The 16,997-nt window shown below is 49.6% G+C and overlaps 1 protein-coding gene across 5 annotated transcripts in view; it reads left to right on the top strand.

Moving 5' to 3' along the window:
- The window catches only part of Pknox2 (PBX/knotted 1 homeobox 2), a 269,797-nt gene that overhangs the window by 176,187 nt on the left and 76,613 nt on the right, over positions 1-16,997 (top strand). For 4 of the 5 annotated variants that reach the window (XM_036192449.1, XM_036192446.1, XM_036192447.1 and 1 more), the window contains one exon: positions 10,600-10,708. In XM_036192449.1, coding sequence (XP_036048342.1) covers positions 10,622-10,708 — 87 coding nt within the window. In that variant the 5' untranslated portion in view covers positions 10,600-10,621. Of the gene's footprint in view, positions 1-422; positions 482-10,599; positions 10,709-16,997 lie in introns of those variants that run through there. The other variant, XM_036192450.1, reaches the window with a different exon arrangement.

The following is a 16,997-nucleotide window of genomic DNA, read 5'->3' as shown; positions in this document are numbered from 1 at the left end:
CTAAACGCCTTCCATCTTTGTCTAGGTTTTATCATGTTACAAGACCCCTCTATCCTCAGCTCTAGTATCAGCGCTTTCTTTTTTCATCTTCTACTCATTCATTTTCCTACAAAATAACAAGAGCAAACTGCAGTCAAATATTTGCATGCATTTGGACCAGCACTGCTTGCTACCAGGATAACAGCCCCAGCAGGAAGGAACTGCAGGGAAGAAGCTGCCCCACTGTGGGAGATGAAACAGCCCTACTGTGGGACGGTATGGGAAGCACGAGCACTAGCTGTCACTAAAGCCCATATGCTACATGCAGACGACACCAGTGTTCTCCACATGGTGTGATTTTTAGAAGTCTGGACCACATGAAAATCGAAGGACAGCCTCGGCAGAGGGCCAAGACCAAGATGGCAGCTTGTTTCCATGACCGCTTTGTCTTCTCTATGCTGGTCTCCTTTCCTGTTTTTACCCCGAAACATTCGTACTTGAGGTAAGGGCACAATAAATGGTGGTTGCTACTCATTCCATATTACTGTCTTACCCTCATCAAAATGAATGGCAAGGGGAGGGACTAACAAACTCTCTCTCACGGAGGTCTAAACGGCAGCCAGACCTAAAGGGTCCGGGATGTGCTTGTTTTTATACTTTCACAGTAAGCCAAAGACGTGGATCTGTAGGGTTACTGGTATGTGCATGAGGAAGAGAAACCTGTGAACTCACGTTAACACATTTTTACCCCACAGAAAATACCTAGAAAATGGCAGCCATCGCCAGGAGCTTATTTATGCTGAGGAGCAGAGAGGTCACTAGGCAAAGAAAGGGCGTGTGGTAGAGAAGGGAATTTCTGATGACTTAGATTTGTATGTCCTGCTGTGGTACCCCATGTCTGCCTGTTGCAAGGCTCTGAAGGATGCTGGCCTGGGGTGGAATGGAAAGGAAGGCTTCTTGGTCAAATAGTACTTGGAGCAAAACTTTGATGAAGGAATTGACACGGTTGTGAAATACGAAATACGGCCCTAACGGACAAGGAACATCGCAAAAGGTGCAGAGGGCACATCTTACAGGGACAGAGGACATGTTTGCCAGAAGGGGCATGAGTCTGGGGCCCAGGAACAGACTCACTTCCCCTCACATCAGAGCTATCTTCCTCTTTCCTCTAGGAGCTGTTTCTTGGGGTATCAGGAACAGAGTCAAGGTACATGTCCCCGTTCTACCAGCAGGAAGGGACTAAGGTGGATTCCACCTGAACCAGATAAGAACAGGAAAATTGATGACGCTAATCAGAGCCTGGCCAGAGATCAGTATTTCCAAAAAGTTGCTTCTTGGTCTCCCCCTCACCCCCCGGAAGTGAATTTAAAGACTTGGGACCAGGATCACTCAGCCAGAGAACATAGGTTGGTACTTCTCAGAGAGGAGAAAGCATGGCAGGCCCTCTGCAGAGGCTCTGGCTCCATGGGAATCTGAGACTGTCCCAGCTCACAGGCTGAAGAGGCAGGCAGGCTTTGGAGTCCCCTGCTCTGTGCTCCAGTCCTTCCCTCCTTCCCCTTTTCCTTAAGTTGGTGGACCACCCTCAGCCCTCAGACTTAGTCAAGGGAGGCAGGCAGGGCATCAGGGAGGTAGGCGCCTGGCTTCTATCATGCTGGGTCGTCTCTGTTGAGTTGCGAGCCTCAGGGGGCCAGGCCTGTGTTGTTTTCTCAGCTCTGCTCCCAAAGCTGCATGCCGCTGTCAACTCTCCACAAATAACAATAAACCTGGGAATCGAGGCTGTCAAGGGGGACTTTTTTTTTTTCTCTTGAGTCCCTGGATTCAAACTTGTTTCTCCTCATGTGTGCAGACAAGAGAGGACACGTGGTGGTATCTCAGGGGACCAGGCTGGATCTCCCTGGTGCCCTGGCAATCTACTGTCGCCAACATCCCATGGAGGATCTGGAGGGCTCTCCTCTGTTGCTAATCACTGGAGACGCAAAGGAAAGGACACATGGTTGAATCCAAGGCCTGAACGCCTCCTTTGCCCCTTCCTCTCTCTCTCTCTCTCTCCCACCCATGATGTTTGGGAAGACTCAAAGGAGGCTAGAGATGAGAAAGTAAGGGTGTGGTGGAGCATGACTGTGATCCCAGCAGCTGAAGGAAGGGCTGAGGCAGGAGGTTCTCAAGGTAGAAGCCATCCTCCTGAAGTGGGGGGGTGCTGAGGGCAGTGAAGAGACACTGTCATCCTCAATAGTCCCCAGGGAACCTTCGCATCAGCCTGCTTTAAAACAAAACAGAAAACAGAGAGTTCACCATTCTGTCTTTAGGTGACAGAACTGCCTTGGGGATGGGCAGGGAGCTGAGGCCCTCGCCCCAGGCCAGCAGCTGGGCTTCCCCTGGCTTCCATTTCTGAGCCCAACAGAAGAGTGTTTGGGAAGGGGGAAACTGCTGTGAGTTGAACATTGTTGACAAGAGCAAGCCCCAACTTCAGTGAGGGTGGGGTTTAAGAGGCTAACGGTACCCTACTTGGGGGAGAGTGGCACCCGCTTTTCAGCAGCCTAACCCATTAGAAGAGCTGGAAGCCACCCTCTGCTTCCCAGCAGTGGGGAAGACAAACCTTCCTCCTGGGAAAGCGCTGAGAGCACCATGCTTCCCCTGACAGCCCACTGCCGCCCTCCCGGCTTTCTGGTTTTGTGTTGTTGTTTTATTTTGTTTAAAGGAAGCAAAGGGATAAAAATTGCCAAGTTGTAAAGTGCTTAAAGAAGAGATGAGAATCTTCATCAAAATGCTAAAAGCTGGAGGGGGAGAGTAATGTGCAAACTCTTGCCTGCTATTTATGGGATTGATTCTCAGATCAAGAAGAGGCAAGCAGTTGGATGAAAGGAATTATAGTTAAGCTCCTCGGTGGGAAGATCTAATGGACAATGGCTGCTATCAGGGGGAATTAAATTGCTGTTTCAGTTTGTAAAATATATCAGCGGCTTTTTGAAGCCAGTGAAGGTGTGACAGCTAGCTAGGCAGCAAGGCAGGAGCTAGAGGCTCCACTACTCTGCTGAGCCGGGATCAAATGGGAACCCCTGAGGAAGGGGCTCTGGACCCTGGTCTGCGTTTTCATGCCAAGCTGGAGAACGGCTCAGCTAGAAGACTAGTTGAGGGGAGGGGTTAGCCAGTGAACTCTGGGCTCTGATAAGCTGGGACCTCTGTGAGTGAGAGTCACGTCCCTCCTCATGACAGAGCATGACAGTAGGCTCTTCTGTGGGGAACCTGGCCAGACTGGAGTCCAAGGAAATTGAGTTCTGTCCCCTGACAGTGAAGAGGTTCTGAGGGCTGTGATGAGGCACTGTGATTCTCAGTAATCCCCAGTGCTCCCAGCAAAGGCTAGGGGTCCAATCCAAGACCCTGTGTAATCAAATTCTTTGCCTTATGGAACCACTAAGCACCCCCTCCCAAGTGCAATATCTACCAAGGGATACAGAGTAGAAAAATAACCACTCCACACACTCCAGACCTGGTTTCTAGAGTAAACTGGTACTCATCTCTGGGCTGGATCGTAAATGGCTGTTCGGAAAAGACTCATTTGCTCACTTACATGGTGACATGGTATTATTCCAGATAAGGGCAAACAACAAAGTAGACTTGGAGGTGGAGAAAGCTGGTATGTGGAGAGCCTTGGACGTAGGACTGCTCCTTGGAGTGAGGAGGCAAAAGGAGGTCTGCATTACTCATTTGCTTCATGAGGCACTTAGGGCTGATGGAGGAGAGAGGGAAAAGGAGTTTCACATCTCTTATGGAATCTGCTGCGGTCCCCACTCCGTTCCCTGGAGACCAGCATCATAATACTAGGGTGTGACCTGGCACCACCTTCTACGCAGGAAACCCTAGAAAGGTAGCAAAGGAATATTAACACAGTGAGCTATAGGTGGCCAGAGGGGCTGGTGATCTTGCTGTTATTGCCACTTCCTGCTCAGGTCTTTAGACACTCACTGACGGTCCCAAGCAGGCACCAGAGAGGCGCTAGAGAGGTGGGCCTTGTGGCTGTGTCGTTCTTTCTGCAAGAACCTAGGCTCCGGGCCAGGTGCACTGTATGTCCCGGGGCCCGAATAATTGAAGAGCAAGTCATCCTTGGGACACAGAGAAATGAAAGGATCAGACCCAAGAACAAACCCTTCTCGGTTCCTATCCCATGTGTCTTTCTCTTACTGATTGATATGACCACAGACCCTGTACCTGGCTTCCAACAGCCCCTCTGAGCTTGACCTGACTAACTGCAGGACTGTTCTGAAAGCAGAGGGAGGGGGAAGTTGGTCTTCATGTCACCAGACTTCAGATCCTGGGACTCTCTCCCAGGCTTAGCAGTGCTGTCATGAATCATCTTGTACAGTGGATTCTGCAGTGTTTGATGAGCTGTGATAACTCACGGGTCAGGGTCCTGGGGTACCTATATCTTTCCCAAGGATTCCTCAGCTCCCATCATAACAACCCTTCATGTCTCCCTCCTTTGAAAAGATGTCAGTCAGGAAAACTGACGTGGATGTAAAGTCCCTGTTCACATCTTAGAACTTTGTAGCCCACTGGGGTATCTCATTTCCACTCCATCCTCCTTCAGTGCCCCACTGGCCTCAGACTTGTGCCTGTCCTGTTCTCTATGCTGACTCCAGTCATCCATCCCAGAGACCACTGAGTTCCTGTAGACTCTCAGCTTCCAGTGTGCGGTTTCTAGCATTTACTGAGTTTTACAGAGACCTAGGGAGTGTGTGTGTGTGTGTGTGTGTGTGTGTACACGCGCGCGCGTGCCTGCGTTTCTTTAGATAAATCCACAGAGTCACATGAAATCAGTGACAGGTTGACACCGTTATTTCAAGATTCATCGCTCTGAGTTGCCAGCAGAGGAGACCTAGCCAATTCCTTCCCACCAACAACACTTTTTTCCAGGCATAATTTATAGTACTGGGGTGAATTTGTTTCCAAAAGATGACTATCACACTATCAGCAACAGCTGCCTCTCATTTTTATTTGTTTTTAAATTTGACTCAAAGTCCAATTCTCTATACACATCTGAAGCTGTAAATCCTGAGGCGACTGATTACTTGATTTAGTAAACAGGTTATATTATATAACTAAATTAAAGAGGGGCCCTAGGACGCCACCTACAGGTGGCTTCTGGGAAGGGAGCTGGACTGGAGTCTGTCACAGGGGACAAGCCTTGTCGTTGTAGGAAAAGAAAGTATGACAGCACCAAGGTTGAGGCAGCTGCCCCTGAGGGAGAAGCTAAAGGCAGCCAGGTTACTAATGCAGCCTGTCAGCCCCTCCTACTGAGTTCACAGTGTTATTTCAGCCTCCTGCAAATCTGTCTAGACGTCACAACTGCTGGTCTGGACAGCTGCACAGAGAGGGAGGCTTTGGGGACGCAGGTGGGGCTATGGGCTAGGATGAGGGAGGGTTCCGGTTTTGCTGGCTTCAGGACCCTCCCCCACCTCCACTTGCACGTGAGCTGGGGGAGGAAGGGAACCACTGACCCTTGGAATGAAGCTACAATGTTGCCATTCAAGTTAGTAAGCATGTATGGAGGGCTAATTGTGAGCAATGATTTTACAGATGTTGGAAGCTTCCTTTATTCTGCAATCCAAAAGGAAAAAGTGGCTTGAACAAGAAAGTCTACAGGTTGTAGAATTTAGACTCTTGGGCCCTAAGCACAGACTAGAGCCTGGGATTTAAGAGTTGAGGATGACCTTGTGGATCTTATTCAACTGATTTTGCAGATTGGGAAATTGGGACTCAGCCACGGAGTGAGACCTTCATAGGCTCTACTTGTACTGAGCAAGAAAACCCACAGAAAGACAGAGAGAGGGAGGGAGGGAAGGAGGGAGGAGAGAAGAGAGGGATGGAAGGATACAAGGAGGAAGAGAGGGAAGAGAGAGGGGGAGGGAGGGAGAAAGAGAGAGAGAGAGAGAGAGAGAGGGAGAGAGAGAGAGAGAGAGAGAGCGAGAGAGAGAACATAGGGCTCCTAGAGGATGTTCTGGGAGCTCTCTTAACTGCTTTGCTTATTGGAGGGTGGCAGAACACCCAGGACCACCCCAACACTCCAATGCATTAAGCTCTGAAACTTCCCATGTTTTTCTACTTAGAAAAAGTAGGTAACATTACAGAAAATCAGTCCCAGAAGAAGAGAGGGTACTCACTTCCCAGAGCTAAAAAAAGATACTGGACCAACCAGATATGGTGGTGCTCATCTGTAATTCCAGAACTCACTCTAGAGGCTAAGGCAGCAGTATAGTGAGTCCAAGGCTAGCCTGGGCTACCTAAGGAGACCCCAGTTTCAAAAATAAAATATAAAAATGAATAAAACAAGACCAGAGGGAGTGGAAGAGGGGATGCCACAGATGAAGGAAACAGAACCATCAGGGTCAGAGGGTGGACGTGCCCTCCCCCTTGTTCTTAGACCAGCCACCTGTCCAGTCTCCAGTCTGAAGCAGAGGATCTTGACAGGGAAGGGCCAGAACAAATTTAGGCTTTCCTTCTTTCTCCTACCTCAGCACCGGATGCAAGGATACAATTTAGTCCCTGCTAGGGTCAGGGGCCAGAACAAATGCTGTCAGGCCAGCTGGCCAGACAGTTCCCAATTAGACTTTGTTTCTCATCCTTAAGGCCTTGAGCCCCCAACCCCTACACCCCTGCCCAATTACTGCCTAGCAGCATTAACCCCTTGGTGCCCCAGGCCGTTAATGGAATGTTAATTGGTCTAATGGGTTTCATGTCAACAAGTCCTAATGAGCTCCTTCTAACGAGCTTGGCGATTTTTTTTTTTTTTTTTCTAAACCCGTGTTTGTCAACACTCTGGAGTTAGTGCTCCAGTCTGAGGGCATCATGGTGCTCTCTGGCTCTGGGGAGCTAGAGCTAAGAAGGCAGGGGGAAGGGCATCCTTAAGCTGCGCATTCCTGTTTCCCAAAGTGGAGATTCTTCTGTACCCACCTTTGTGGCCCTAGTCCCCCACAACCGCACTTGGCTCCTGGGCCTGCAAAATGGTGCTTCGGCTTCTTTTGATGACAGTATCAGTGACACGAATGACTTCCTCCTGAATATCTTGTGACGTTGAGCGCTGCACGGGATTCCCCCACCCCATAGCTGCCTTGTAATATAGGTTTCAACATTAAAGAGAAAATTCTCCAGCAGGGCTTGCAGAACAAGGAATTCCCCAGGGTAAAAGTTCCTCAGAGCCCTCCGATTACCACCTTGGCGGTTGGTCCCTTGAATGCCCTGGTGTGGTGTCTGGTAACAGAAATGGGAGGGCCTCTGGACAGGGCCAGCAACCCCGCAGAACCGCTGAATAAAGAAAGCCCTGGAGCCCTGAACCCTGGACTGGGCCCTCTTTCTGCTGCCAAAGAAACTGCAAAGGGCCGGTTTCCCCAAAGGCTCAAGACCCCAGCTATTGCTGAAGGACTCCCCCACATCCAGACCCTGACAGGATGAATAGGGTCCCCACACTCCTCTCCAGGATGGGGTCCGTGCCCTTTTAAGAAGGATCAAGCAGGATGGGGGTGCATGTGTGGGTGAATGGATTAAGGGTACAACAGCAAGCCTCCTGGGATGAGCATGGGGTGGGGGCGTCTCGTGGCAGCTGAGCTCCAGAGGGTCAAGTTTCCAGAAGCTTCTGTGCTTGTAGGAGCTAAGAGAGTAGCTTAAGCCTCTTTCGAAAAGGCCTCCAGTTCTCTTGCGGGAGAAATCCTTGGAGGGCAATGGGCAGTGGCTGAGGGGCTGATGGTGACTCCAGAGAAGGGGAGTGGTCCCAGCCGTCTAGGCTCCCTGCTGCCCCGCCTGGCAGGTTCAGAACTGAAAAATGTCTCCGCCTTGTGGATGGTTAATTCTAGGAACAGAACACTCGTAGCTACCCTTCCTCGCTCCGCAACAGACATTGTCGGGGGACATGTCTCTTAACTGACCCAGCCTCCATTATGGGGTCGTCAACACCAGAGTGGAGGTTTATGACTTTTCTGTTTAACCAAAATTCTCCTGTTTGAGTTTTCTTTGCCTTGACTTCACTATGAGTCTCTCATGTACAGAATGAAGTTACCAAAAACAAACAAACAAACAAACAAACAAACAAACAAAAAACCCTCACCCAATGTTAAAAGAAACAGTTGCCCCAACAGGCTGAGGAAAACCTTCCTGGATTTTTCTCCGGCGGTCTCTGCCCTGTGCTCCCTCTTCCGGAGGCTTCTGGTATTACAGCCCTGCAGCCCTTTCAGTCACTGAACATCTAAGATTGGTGTTGGGGTGGGGGAGCGCAGGGACACCTGTCTCACTCCCATCCACCCCACAACCTAAACCCCAGGCCCAGTCAAAGTTTTTTTATCTGACATAGTCTGAACATCCCCCAAGATCTCTATTTCCTTATTCTCCAAGGTTTCAAAAGAGACCTCCTCTACTCTCGCTTTAGTATCAGGTCTTTTGGGGGGATGGAAGGGGTAGCGAAACAGGGTCTCTGTATGTAGCCCTAGAGGCCTAGAAATTCAGTATGTAGACAAGGCTGCCCTCAAAACTTGCTGTGATTCCCTCCCTCTGCTTCCCAAGGGCTAGGATTACAGATGTGTGCCACCACACCTAGCTCTCTCCAAGATACTTCATTTGCAAGGTCTTTCGAATGTCTCAAGAAATTTGCCTCTGGGCTAGGGATGTAGGTCAGTGGTGGAGCACACACTCAGAACAGCACTAAGTCCTGGGATTCCTCTCTAGCACTGCAAAGGAGGAGGAGAAAAGGGAAATGATCTGCCTCCTCCTTTTCCTTCTGGATTTCTCCCTGGTCTGCCCTTGCTTACTGTGGATAACGACAACCCACACAGAGCCTGGCCATGAAGACAAACCTTGATCATTTTCCAGACAGAGGAGACAGGCTCTCCCACTGTTCCCTCTCCTAGGCTCCTGTGCAAAGGATAAGCTGGGTCTCGGTGCCCATCATGTTGAGATGCACCCAAGGCAAGCCCAAGGGTCTTCTGAGGCAGGTCAGGATTGGAGAGAAGTGCAGGCCTTGAAGCCAAGGTGATCTCTCTGCCTAGGATAAATTTGCTCCCTGCACTGTCATCCCTACCCCCACTTTCCTTCTAAATGATCACCTCCCTCTACCAACCATACCCCTGGAGAGAAGATCTGGCCTCATTCTTCCATCCCGTCTCACTCCTTAGGACAGTCCCCTGCACAGAGTTGATATGTGATAAGCATCTGTTGAATGAAACATGACTCCCACTGCTTTGCATGTGCTCTTGAGGGCCAAGCATGCCTGGTACTTTGGAGACTTGGGTCAGGCCAGGGTAGTTCTTTCTCTCCCTTCCTGAAAAAAGCAATAACAACAACAACCACACACACACACACACACACACACACACACACACACACACACACTCCAGAGACCCACATCTTTTTTTAATGGCAACTCTAAAATGCCTTTAAGTTGTTACAGACCTCAAGTATGTGGACATTTTGGAAGGTCCTGGGAAGGGGGAGACTTGTGGAACCCCTCACCCCCCAAACACCCTCAGGGAGAGACAATGAGGTCTGAATACTGACTCACATAGGCTTCTAACTCACCAGCCCCCTCTGCCCAGGAGACAATTGCCATCCCTCCGTGTTCTTAGGGCTTTCCTGCCCCATGCTGAACAGTGCTGTATCAGCAACTAGCCTGTGAGTATGTGTCTCTAAATATTTCAGGGCATCCACTGCAGCTCAGCATCTCTCTGGGCATTCTGTTTCCTGGGGTGGTACTGCCTGGCTGTCTCTACTTTCAAACTATGGTCTAGTTCAAGGAGAAATCTTGATGCCTTAGGGGGCAATTCATTTACTGGTGATGGGGTGCAGTGGAACAGACCTGTAAAACACACACACACACACACACACACACACACACACACACACACACACACTGACATACACTGACACACACACACCCCTACCTCCTGGCCTGTCTCCTCCTATGTAAGAGCATTCTGACTCTACATACTGGTGACTCTATATTGAACCAAAACTGAAGAAAGTTCTGGTCACAGTATTCACCTAAGAAAACCAGTCCTTAATGCTTTCCTGTTCTTTCGCTTCCCAAAAACCTGCGTGCACATTACCTATGGACTAGTCTTGAAGAGGGCAGATGGCCCATGTCCCTTGCTACCACTAGGGGGTGTGATGAGCACACTTGGGAGGGTTAAACCTGGGGCTTGGAGACCCTGAGCGTGGGGGAATGCTGAAGGATAGATCTTCTGAATGCCTGGGAAGGGTTGAACAAGAAGCGCCCTTGTCGAAGTGGGAGAGATGAGGTAGGCCGGCCACCAGCCAAGCTACCTACTGCCTCCTCGTTGCCAACCAGGTCTGGTTGATACTGAGCAAAGCATCCCTGCGGGATACAGATTGTTTTACATATCATTTGAATTTTTTTTTTTTTTTGAGTCAAAATAGCGCAGCAAACCCCTCTCTACCTAGCCCGCTCCCGTAGTTCTGATCTGTTCCCTGGAAGAACCTCCAGTCCTGGCACATCCCATCAAATCCAGGTGTTCCAGGTGGAAAAGCAAACGAATGAGCAAACAGACCTGGGACTCCGTTAGTTCCCTGGGCTGTCTGTCCTCTGTACTAACAGCGCGGCCCCTTTTCTTCTGCCCACAGATCCTCCATGTGAATCAATCCCATGATGCAACATGCCTCCCCAGCCCCAGCTCTGACGATGATGGCCACGCAGAATGTCCCTCCCCCACCCTACCAGGACAGCGCCCAGGTGAGTGTGCCAGGGAAGAATGGGGAGGTGTGGTAGCCTTGGAAATCCAATGTGAGGGTGGAACTGGGATATTCCAGGGCCCCTGGCAGGCCTGCCTCAGTGTTAGCCTGTCAGCCCTGGGGAGGCGTCTCTGGAAAGGGTCTGGTCTGGTGAATACGGATCCTTGGAGAGTCATTGGACTTGACAAAACACCAGGCAGATAATTCTGTCAGCAGGACCGTAGTCTGGAGTTGTGATCATAGACCTGTCTACCACTCACCCTGCAGACATTGAAAAGAACAGCTAAAGCCCTTAGTCCTGCTCAGGGCAAAATTCACACTGGAGATATCTGGGGATGCGATGTGCACAGTACGCCTGTGAGGTTTAGGAGACTTCCCACTTACCCTACTACCAGACCTCTCTTCCTCAGTGCCCCGCTACCTGCTTGGTAGGAGCATCTCATGGGGCTCTGCTGGACTTCTGCCTGGCAGGCTTCTTGGTCCATCATGCCTTTAATTCCCCTACCCCAGCTCTCATCGGCCATCATTACTTCAGCTCCATGTTCTTCTGAGACTCCTTCCCTAGCTGCAAAACCTGTGACCTTCAGCAGCAGTGTCTTCCCTCTGGGTTTTTCTTTTGCCGCCCCCCCACACACACACACACACATCAGCTGGAAGCTTCTAGTTTATGTTGATTGGGCTGCTGCAGACCCTGAGACCCCCATCCCTTCTTGTCTCTACTTTCGCTGCCTCCCACCAGCCTCTGAGTCTCCAAAAGTCTCAGGTTCTGGGGCTGTGCTTTCACAGGAGAGTCCCTCTTTTTGGCCTTTACCTGGTGTTCTCCTCCTTTCTTTAGGAGAAAGTCTGGCCAGTCCATCTCAGTTCAATAATTATCTATTGGGCACATGTCTTGCGAACTGCACCCTTTAGGAGTGTTCGCTTGGCATTTAACCAAGGGGATCCCTACTGGACATCAATCCACCTTCTTCGCAGCGATCATCCACTGACTTTCTCCATCCTTTGCACACCAGCATTCAGACATAATCATCCTCACAAACCACATGGAAACTGAGTATTCAGATGTGGAGACAGGGCAGGGAACTTTGTTCACATTAGGACCTATGGCCTCCTGTTGCCCCAGCTTAGTGTAAGCCCAGAGCAGTTGTCCTGTACACAATATCACTCCCAACTTCTGGGAAGTGGCCAGATGATGTGAGGGTGAGGCCACTTTGCTAACCTCCTCATTTTGACTCCTCTCCCCAAAAGTACAAAAACCCTCATCATTCAGTGACCTCTCAGCACATGTCCTTGAGTTGCCAGGCTCACTCTACCCAGGACCTTTCATGTTCCTTCTCTGAATCTCTTCAACTTTTTTTTTTTTTTTTTTTGAGCTGAGGATCGAACCCAGGACCTTGCACTTGCTAGGCAAGCGCTCTACCACTGAGCTAAATCCCCAACCCCGAATCTCTTCAACTTTAAGAGATGGGATGAGGATGGAGGCTATGGAAGAAGGGTTAAGGCAGTGATGGAGTGGGTGGAAGGCAGCAGTGGGTAGGGTTTCCAAACAGAGGCTCTAGCAGCTTCTGGTTCATGCAAGAAAAGCTGCTTTCTCTGGTCCTACCCTATTGGCCTTTGGAGTCAGATGGCCCCAGAGGTCCCTTTCCCAGTCTTTAGGGCCAGGGTGGCTCTCCCACATGAGCTTGGCCACTAGCATTCCATGCAGCTAGTCCCCCTGCCTTTCTAGCTCTGACTTTTGGGGGGGTTGGGGGGACTCTGCTCTATTTCCCTTGTAATGTCATTATCCTAGAGAAGCAGGTGCTGTCTGCCATGGTGTCTTTGGGAAAGACTGGCCTTCTAATAGGACCGTGGGTCAGGCACACAGGGGACTCATCTTAAATGGGGACTCTCAGGAAATGAGACCCACTCTTTCTCTACCCCTTCCGGTCTAATCTTGTGACACGACTCTATGTCACCTCCCCGGAAACCCAGTTTCTTTCACAGGCAAGGAATGGACAGTCTCTGATATGGAGTCCCCAAAATGAGAAAGGGAACGAGAAGCAGAGCCGCTCCTCCGAGACCCATGCAATCGTTTTAATAATGTTCCCGTTGTGCTAAGGGCTAGCAATACTGAGCATAATCTATTCAAATGCACAGGAGAATGTCACTTTGGAAAATTAGGAATCTGCATTAAAAAATTCCCAAGCCCCGGACCTTCTTTATAATAAATTAGAATTTTCTTCCTAGGCAAGTTCTTAACTTGGCAATTTTCATTTTGAAGTTTGGGGAATAAAGTTATTAAAAATGAGGAAGACTTTTTTTATTCCTTTCCCATTTTAGTAGAGAAGCATTAACGGTTATGGCCCCATGCTATTTGGGCATAAGCCAAAGTGGTATGGTGGCTAAGTGGCTTCTAGCCTCTCTGGGCTGTTTGAGTTTGTCTGGGGGAAACTCTGTGACTTCTCATAAGGACGTCATCATCCTGTTTATTATGCTCTGAAAACTGATTGTATATTTAGAAATTGTGAAACAACAACCCAGTAGAACCCTTCAAGCAGACTACATACTTCCTCCTTCCCGTGGCTTTCTGTGGAATTCTGTTGAAGCAGCAGTGCCCTCTACTGTGGAACCACAATACCTCAGACTCTGGTTTCTCTTTACATCACTCTTTAGTATATTTTTGTCTTTAAAAAACAAAAAACAAAAAACACCAAAATCCTAAATTCCAATATGCTGTGCCTATGCCCTTGATCCAGACCCTTGTTTTATGCACTGAGGAGACAGGGGTGGATTGTTCAAACTCAGAATTCTATGAGGACTGGTTAATGACAAAGTTGTCAACAGGGAGGTTGAATTTGAAGGAGGTGTATGGAACCCCAGTTCAATGCATCAGGTTGATTCCTCTATGTCACCGTCTTTTCAATTCTCATACAACTCTGCCATCACAGTCCCTGGGTTGTCACAGCCTCCGCTGCTACCCCAGAATTACTGCCAGCTCTAATGTCCTCTCAAAGTCATGTTCCTTTATTGTATATTTGTAAAATACCACCAAATGTCACTCTGGTCTCCTTTGTAGAATTCTCCTGGTGTCAACTACCCTGTGGCTCCTTCTAATCAAATGTCCTTCATTCGCATCTCTCTTTCCACCTCAGAAATACCTTGAAGTCTTCCTGTTTCTTGTCAGACAGCATATGCACATGCAGCATCTTCCACCGTGCCAACTTCTCCCTTCTGTACCTCCACCAGCAATCCCAGGAAACAGATTTGCCAGTGAGGGCAACAACGTCTCCACCCTTACCAAGCCCCAGGAAACACAAGGCAGCAAGCCCCACCCTACTCTTCCTCAAACATAGGCACATGCCTACTGTTCTAAAAATGTTCTTGGTTTACAGGCCAGACACATATTTAAATCATCTGGTCTACTGGTGTAGATTTCAATGTTTAATATTCTCTGTCTGCACATCTCCAGCAACCCCCTGCATGAACATTGGACCAGGAAGCAGAAATCTTAATGGATCCTTCTTCAGCTCTGGTGGTTGGTTGTGGCACTCAGTGGGTAGGGAGATTAGGAATACGTAGATAGACAGGTCGCTGGGAGCTGGCACTGAATGGCAACACTTGCTCTGAAAGAGACTTTGGGACTTTACTCAGGACTGGCTTCCTCATTCATCAGAGAGCATACAGATGGCAAAATGAGAACTCAGCTTTCAGGCTCAGCTGGGGAAGCTCCCTTCAGAAGGAAGCCCTTTGATGAAACAGAGTCCCACTGCTTTATGCCCCTGCGGAGAGGAAAGAGAATGGTGTCAGGGACACAGGAAACTGCACCCCTAGATCCAGGGTCAAAGTGGTGCTTTCCCACCTTCCTGCAAGGAGGAAGGTAAGGCCAGCCAGAGACTGGGCTGCACAGCATTCTCTCTTGACCCACTACCCCTACTTCCCCTCTCTATCCTAGCCCTGATGCTCCTAGCAGAACCAGGGGTGCGTCAGGCCTGGGGAAGCTGGCTGGGCTTTGATCAGTCATTAGGATCCCCATGCTGGTTTCATTAACAAGGCAGAAGGGGGTGGATGGGGCCCCTGGCTGTGAATGGCCTCCATCCAGGCCATGCAGCTGTGCCAGGCAAGCGGGTTCAAATGTTGTCACACTCCTTTACATCCCTCTCATCTCTTTAAGGCCTGGAACCCCCTGCCTTGCAGAGTCCTCTGCTCAGCTGCCTGTGAAACACATTCACTTTGCAGCATAGACTTAATTCATCTGCTTTGAAAGTCCCCTAAGCCTTTTCTCTAGCTATGATTGACAGTTCCCTCTGCCCCTGGGGGCAACACCCCAGGGACCATATGGGAGACCCATCTCCCCTCGATTGGACTCATCAAAACAGATTCTTCTTTCTTTTATTTTGTTGTGGGCCTTTCTCCCCTTTATATTCAGTGACATTTTTCCCTGCCTGCCTGGGCCACCCATGTCTTTAGACCCGAATTCTTCATTGCATAGAAGGTAAGAACAAACTCCAGGTCTGACTGGGCCCTCCCGGGCCCTGCATAGGAGATGATGGACTGGCCCCAGGAGTAGAAAGCCTGTCATGAAGCATGCTCAGGACCAGGTCTGGCTTTTGCCTTTGATTAAGGTACGACCTCAGTTCCTGTAGCTCTCAGAAGCAGAGATCTGATTGTCTAACTTCTGGTCTCCAAACAGGACAAGTGCCCTAAACAGCTACAAAAATAGTTAGCGGCCCAAGGATGCAAAGCCTAAAAATATGTCAGGGAACACTTTACATGTAACGTCCTTTCCTGTGCCACCTTTGAAGAGATTCAGAGTCCCTGGGGACTAGCAGGAGGGGCTAGGTGAGTAAGACACCAGGACTCCTATTGCTCTTGGAGTTGGTGGTCCAGAGAATAGGATGACTCACCATAGCAGACATTCAGGAATCCTGGCTGTGAACCTCACCATGCTGCTCTTTATCACACAAATCCAGGCGAGTCATTTTGGTAAGATCTCTCCCATTCACTCACCTTTTTAACAAATGTCCAGTGCTTCCTGCAGGCCTTGCCAGCTGTATACTCTGTGTGGGAGGTGCAGAATTAGAGTCCCCATCCTGCTGGGGGGTACTTACTTCTGCCCTTCTTGCCTTGTAACCTGTGAACACTGTAGTGTGAACCTGGGGTGGGCTTTCTCAGCGTCTGCACAGCCAGGCTCTGGCTTGATTCCTCACTGCATCTTCTGCACATCTCCGTAGCCCAGATGGGATTGAACTTTAATTACTTTTTTATTAGGAACACAATAGGCATATCAGATATGTTTTTCCAGCTAAGAATACACACACACACACACACACACACACACACACACACACACACACACGGATAGACACATGCACCCAATCAGACTCTGTTAGGCTCCCCTAAAGGGTCTATTGGAAATCACTGGCTGGCTTGGGACTATGACAGAAGAGAAAGGATCCTCTGGAAATGAATGGGAAGGAGGGGAGTGGTCACATCCCTCAAAACTGTACAAAGCTGAGAAGTCTGAGACAGGGTTTCTATCCCTTTCCTGTCAATGATACCCCAGGTCTGCCATTGTGAAGGGGAGTGGGAGGCAGCAACTGATAAGACACAATTTTGTAAACCACTGCCTATAAAGCTGTGTGTAATTATTTAATTCGTCAAGACACGCCCCCCCCCCCCCACCCCCCACCCCCCACATTTCATAGCATCCTAACTCTTCTGTAGACTTGTCTGGCTACCTGACCCAGGGATCCTGGTAGAGGAGACTCAGGCCTTTGTCCCAGTACACACACACACACACACACACACACACACACACACACACACACACACACACCAGGTGCTGCCCAGATTCTGTTGCTGCTTCCCCTTCCTAGGGCAAATGCAGATATTTTGAGGAGCGCTCTGTAGCATCTTGTTTGTCCAGAGTCTTTTACCTATCACTTACTCATTCTGTCCATCATTCAGTCGTTTCACAACACATTAGAGCTGGGAAACCCATTCACCCGTGGAGATGGCTCCAAAGTGCACAGATGTTGAGGCAGAGGCCAAGGCTACCTGATCCTGTGGAATGTGGAGAAAAGAACGGATCCCTGGGAAAGTTAGGACTCCAGTTCTAGAGAAGGAGTGAGGATGCTTCCCACAGAGGCAGCCATGGGCATCATCAGACATGTTTGGGCAGCTCAGAGCATTGGGGTGTGAGGAACGAGAACATGGAGAAGAGTGCTGGTCCCCCTTGCTGGGGTTCAATGAACAGGCCCCAGCTTTGAGCGCTCTGAGACCATGATTTCCCTCTCCAACACTGGCCATGCCCG

This window comes from Onychomys torridus, chromosome 7 (genome assembly GCF_903995425.1).
Source record: "Onychomys torridus chromosome 7, mOncTor1.1, whole genome shotgun sequence".
Classification (NCBI taxonomy): domain Eukaryota; kingdom Metazoa; phylum Chordata; class Mammalia; order Rodentia; family Cricetidae; genus Onychomys; species Onychomys torridus.
The sequence above is the reverse complement of the archived record's forward strand: the minus strand, read 5'-3'. Positions and strand labels throughout refer to the sequence as shown.